The sequence below is a fragment of the Sapajus apella genome, unplaced genomic scaffold (genome assembly GCF_009761245.1).
Source record: "Sapajus apella isolate SASKATOON/1434 unplaced genomic scaffold, GSC_monkey_1.0 scaffold12, whole genome shotgun sequence".
NCBI classification, from domain to species: Eukaryota; Metazoa; Chordata; class Mammalia; order Primates; family Cebidae; genus Sapajus; species Sapajus apella.
Window position 1 is genome coordinate 4,562,737 of NW_022436952.1, and position 5,927 is coordinate 4,568,663.

Here is a 5,927-nt window from a genome sequence, read left to right on the forward strand (position 1 = left end):
AAAAAAAAAAAAAAAAAAAAAAAAAAAAAAAAAAAAAAAAAAAAAGGCCATACATGGATTTTTTTTCAAGTTATCACAATTTCTCTATTAATGTTCAACATTATCCTTACTCATAATTTACTGAGTGGTATTATGTACAAGGCACTGTGCTACGCACTTCAAAGTGACTAATTTAATCACAACCCTAAAAAATAGGTCTTTATTATTCCCATTTTACACCTGAAGCAACTTAGGCATGGGGAAATTAATTCATTTGCTAAAGGCCACAAAGCAACATTAGGATTCCAAAGGTCTAACTAAAGCCCACGTACTGCTTTTGTGAACAGAGAGGTGAGGCCACAAAGGAGGCTTTACCTAGGAACAAGAACACAGTTTTCCAGATAATATACAAAATTTCAAACTAGCACGCCTTCTCGGAAAAATAGAAAGAAGGCATTATGACCATGTGTTTTAGAGAAAGGCTGAAAATTGTCAGCAGTCACAAGGTAGGTCAGTGATGATGCTGTAAAGAAAACCAAATTGTCCTTGGAACCAATTTCTGACAGGTTATGCCATCAAAAGAATAACAGACTAATCAGCTGAATTTCCACTAAAACATCAGTTAAAAGACAGGAATATTTTGTAAATTATTAGAACAGTGCCAAGTAGGAAATGAATAAATGTACAGGTTTGGGGACTCAGTGGACAAGACAAATAGGATAACCTAGGCAAATAACTTCACAAATGAAACTTTGTAATTTCTTTGGTCTTCAACCAGGTCTCACAGAGTCTAAAGCACTAATACCAATGTAATTTTTAAAAATTTAAAACTAAGCAACAGAAATAGCTAGATATGCTCTGAGAACTAGTATCATCTCCATGCACTCACTAAGCAGAAGCCTTTGACGTTTCTCACTCAGAAGCTTACAACTGAAGACCCCACCACTGGAACTACCTACCTTTAGTGGTTTGAGGCCTATGCACTCTTCACTTCTCAAATTCTGGGTTAAGGGGAGACAGACTCACACACTGGAATGACTAGCTGACAGCAAAATGTTCTAGTCAATGATGAACACTGGGGGCTTCCACACAACGTTAACATGCTGAATGCCAATTCCTCACAACCCACCCTAAATGAGGAAAGACTGTTAGACAAATAGCTTACCTGGGGAGTGGACTTCGACTCAGAGACCGCTTGCTCAGGAAAGGGCTGCTGGACCGCCTTCGACCATAGGGACTGGGCGATCGCCCGCTGTAAGAGCCACTCCTTTCGTAGCTGGACGACCGTCTCCTGCTATAGGGACTCACAGATCTCTGCCGCCTACTGTAGGGGCTCGGTGACCGGGTGCTGGACTGGTAGGCCGAAGGCTCCTTGTAAGGGGGGCTGATCGACTGCCTTCTCGAGGTACTTCCAGGACTTTTCTTGTAGGAGTCATAATTGCTCGAGGTATGAGATCTTGGGGGACTAAGGTCATAATCTTGGCCATAAGAAGCTCCCGAGGGGCTATCATCTTGTTTGGAGCTGTCAGACCACTTCCTGTGGGGGCTCCTGGATCTCCGTTTTGGGCTGTCCACTGTTTTGTAACTTTTGGGTGTTTCCCTTTTTCGATGACTTTTACTCCGGTCTTTGTGCCCAGACTTCAGCTCCCGTTCTTTCCTGGTCTTCTCCTTGTGGAGCTTGGATGACCTGGATTCCTTGCTGCTGCTTTTGGCTACCTGTGCCTTCCCATGGTCATCAGTCTCCTCATTCGAACGCTTTGAACTTCCTGATATCCGGTCCTTCATCGATCCCGACTTGCTGGAGACTTCCTGGCTTTTTTCTTTTTCGGTCTGTTTAGCTTTCAGTAAGTCCCGGGAACGCCGGTGTTGGTGGTGACGATGTTTGTGCAGGCGGTCGCTCCGATCTGATCCACGACGTTCGTCGTTCTCCCTTCTGTCTAGTTTGAAGGCCATGTCATCGGAGAAGGTATCGGAATCAGAGCTGATATCATCATACTCCACCAAAGGTTTGATAACTGTACCCAAAGATGCTGCTTCGGGGGTCACCAACCCCATGTCTTTGGAGTGTTTGGACTTATGCCGCTTGTGCTTCGACACCAAGCGGTGACGCTCTCTGCTGTTAGAGCTGCCGCCTCCCGATGACGGCTGCAAAGTTCCAGAAGCTCCTCCACTCCCGTCCTTCTTGCCCCCATGTCTCTCTGAATTGGGCATTCCCTTTCCCCTGACCTGAAGAAGGGAAAAAGTTCCCCAGCACTCCAAAAAGCAACCCCCACCCGCCCCCCCAACCCCAGCTCCACGCCCACCAAAGCGCCCCGGGAAGCGGGTGGGGAGGGCAGGGACGGTAGCCCAGGCTCCTCCTCCCTCCCGACGCCTCAGCACCCTCCTACATGAGGTGGGGGGTGAAGGAGCGAGGGACGAAATGAGAGTTCCTCAGCAGTGGAGTTGCGAGACAACCGGGAGCTGGCTCAAGTCTGTTTCCTTTTTTCGCCCCGTCGAGCCAGTCCTCGGGCCCGGGAGCCGGGGAGGTCGAGGAAGTGAGAAGCCGATGGCCCGGGGCTGTGAGGCCGACTCCGGCTCTGGGGCCCTGCGAGGACTACGCGGGCCCTTCCCCTACCCGGTAGCCCGGCTCGGGGCGGCTTCCTGTCGCCGGGGTCCCGCGGCCTAGGTGCCTTACGCCCCCTTTGTCCCTTGCTCCTGAGGGAGCCCCTTTTCTTGCTTCCGTCTCACCTCCACACCACACACACTCGCTCCCTCACAGACTCAGTCACACACTAGATTAAACCGAAACGGTACTTGGAGGGGGGGAGGGGCAATCCCAGAAATCGTCGCGAGAGTCCGGTAGCCTCTCGCGATGTTTCCTGCTACGCTTTCACCTCACTCCGCTGCTTCATCAAACAACGCGAGATCAGGTCCCGAACAAGAAACGCGACTCACCTGACTCTCGCGATGAGCTCCCACTTCCCCATTTGAGCAAAGCTTTATTGAAACGGAACAGAGTGTTTTTTTTTTAATCAAAGCTTTATCGATAACTCGTTAAACAAACACACGCAGGCTCCCTGACAAACTAATTTTAGCATCCTTTTTAACAAACCTTTTAACTACCAGGATGACTTTATTTTTTTATTTTGAGACAGAATCTCGCTCTGCCACTCAGGCTGGAGTATAATGGCGCGATCGCAGCTCACTGCAACCTCCGCCTCCCAGGTTCAAGCGATTCTCCTGCCTCAGTCCCGAGTAGCTGAAATTACTGGCGCCCGCCACGACGGCCGGCTAATTTTCGTATTTTTAGTAGAGACGGGTTTTCACCATGTTGGCCACGCTCGTCGCGAATTCAAGTGATCCTCCCGCCTCAGCCTCCCAAAGTTATTGGAATTACAAGCGTGGACCTCCGCGCCCGGCCGTTTTTTTGGTTGGTGAGACAGTCGCTGTGTCGCCCAGATTGGATTGCAGTGGCGTGATCTCGGCTCACTGCAGTCTTCACCTCAAACAATCCTCCCACATCAGCCAGCCGAGTAGTTGGAACTACAGGCTCGCGCCACGATGCTGGGCTAATTTGTTTCTATTTTTCGTAGAGATGTAGTTTCGCCATGTTGGCCAGGCTAGTCTCGAACCCCTAGATTCAAGCGATCGTTGGTCTTGAACTCATAGACTGAAACAATCCGCCCGCCTGGTTCTCCCAAAGTGCTGGGATTACAGATTTGAGCCACCGCGCCCGACTGAGATGATTTACAGAGCAAAGGGCAAATGTGGGGACACTTCAACCCAAGTCCCTGAGTGTTTAAACAGTGCTTCCCACATATAGGTTGTGTGCTATGAGCCAAGCATTTTACACATATTATCTCTTTAATTTTCACAAGTATCCTGCAAAACATGAGATCTTCATCCCTATTTTATGAAAAAGGAATCCCAGCCTCAGGGAAGTTGAATCATTTAGTCCAACAAGTGCCACAGTTCAGATTCAAATTCATGTCTTTCTGAGACTAAAGCACAAGCTCTTCCACCCTATGGCGCTGTCTCGTCACCAATCTTCGCTTCAAATCTCAGAACCTAAAAGCTCATCCCATCTAGAGATCCTCCCATGGCTGTTATGGGATAACTTGGCCTTTCATCCTCACACAAAAGACTGTAATACGAACAAGAAAGCATAGTATTAATTAACAAGAAAATAACACTAGCTTACACTGGCCCCTCATTTATTACTTTTAAAAACTTTCGTGGCCGGGCGCGGTGGCTCAAGCCTGTAATCCCAGCACTGTGGGAGGCCGAGGCGGGTGGATCACGAGGTCAAGAGATCGAGACCATCCTGGTCAACATGGTGAAACCCTGTCTCTACTAAAAATACAAAAAATTAGCTGGGCATGGTGGCTCGTGCCTGTAATCTCAGCGACTCAGGAGGCTGAGGCAGGAGAATTGCCTGAACCCGGGAGGCGGAGGTTGCGGTGAGCCGAGATCGCGCCATTGCACTCCAGCCTGGGTAACAAGAGCGAAACTCCGTCTCAAAAAAAAAAAAAAAAAAACTTTCTTGTACCTTAAGTCATTACATCTTCACAACAGTCCTCTGAAATAGATTGTATAAGTGAGAAAACTACAGCTTGGAGAAGTGAAGTGGCTTGTCCAAAAATGAGAAATTCAGTTGGTAAATTCCGGACCAGAAAACATTCTGAATGAAGGTAGACTCCTTTCTCAAAAATCACACTGTAAATGTTCTTGTTCCTTTTGCTCACATGGTTACCCAAAACTTTTTTTTTTTACCAAATTCCACGTGTGCGTGTGCGTGTGTGTGTGTGTGTGAGAGAGAGAGAGAGACAGAGAGACAGAGTCTCACTCTATCACCCAGGTTGGAGTGCAGTGGCACAATCATAACCCACTGTAGCCTCAACCTCATGGGCTCAGGTGATCCTCCCACGTAAGCCTCCTGAGTAGCTGAGACTACAGGCATAGGCCACCAGCCCAGCTAATTTTTATTTTTATTTTTATTTTATTTATTGTTTTTTGGGGGGCGGAGTTTCCCTCTTGTTACCCAGGCTGGAGTGCAATGGCGCGATCTCGGCTCACCGCAACCTCCGCCTCCTGGGTTCAGGCAATTCTCCTGCCTCAGCCTCCTGAGTAGCTGGGATTACAGGCACGCGCCACCATGCCCAGCTAATTTTTTGTATTTTTAGTAGAGACGGGGTTTCACCGTGTTGACCAGGATGGTCTCGATCTCTTGACGTCGTGATCCACCCGCCTCGGACTCCCAAAGTGCTGGGATTACAGGCTTGAGCCACCGCGCCCGGCCCTATTTTTACTTTTTTATAGGGCTCACTATGTTGCCCAGTCTGGCCTCAGAATCCTTGGCTCAAGCAATCCATCACCTTTGCCCTCCCAAAGTGTTGGGATTATAGGCGTGAGCCACCACACCAGCCTGCCTAAATATTTGACTCCATAAATATTGTTTATAAAATAAAAAGACCGGCTGGGCACAGTGGCTCACGCCTGCAATCCCAGCACTTTAGGAGGCTGAGGCAGATGGATCACCTGAGGTCGGGAGTTCAAGACCAGCCAGACCAACATTGAGAAACCTCGTCTCTACTAAAAATACAAAAATTAGCTGGATGTGGTGGCACATGCCTGTAATCCCAGCTACATGGGAGGTTGAAGCAGAGAATCACTTGAACCCGGGAGGCAGAGATTGCCGTGAGCCAAGATTGCACCATTGTGCTCCAGTCTTGGCAACAAGAGCGAAACTCCATCTAAAAAAAAAAAAAAAAAAAGACGAAGTTTTCCACGACAGCTTTTTAATCTTCTATGGAAGTAAAATTAATGCTATCAAGAAAAAAAGTGGCTGGGGCTTGGTGGCTCACACCTGTAATTCCAACACTGGGAAATCAAAAGGGGCGAATCATTCGAGTTCAGGAGATTAAAACCAGCCTGGCCAATGTGGCGAAACTCTGTCTCTACTAAAAATA

The 5,927-nt window shown here is 48.1% G+C and overlaps 1 protein-coding gene across 6 annotated transcripts in view; it reads right to left on the reverse strand.

Moving 5' to 3' along the window:
- Positions 1-2,797, reverse strand: part of CDK12 (cyclin dependent kinase 12) — a 107,326-nt gene extending 104,529 nt beyond the window's left edge. For 4 of the 6 annotated variants that reach the window (XM_032279234.1, XM_032279231.1, XM_032279232.1 and 1 more), the window contains exon 1: positions 1,145-2,796. In XM_032279234.1, the coding sequence (XP_032135125.1) occupies positions 1,145-2,190 (1,046 nt within the window). In that variant the 5' untranslated portion in view covers positions 2,191-2,796. Of the gene's footprint in view, positions 1-1,144 lie in introns of all 6 variants that reach the window. The other 2 variants (XM_032279235.1, XM_032279233.1) reach the window with 2 other exon arrangements.
- Between the last annotated feature and the right edge of the window lie 3,130 nt (positions 2,798-5,927).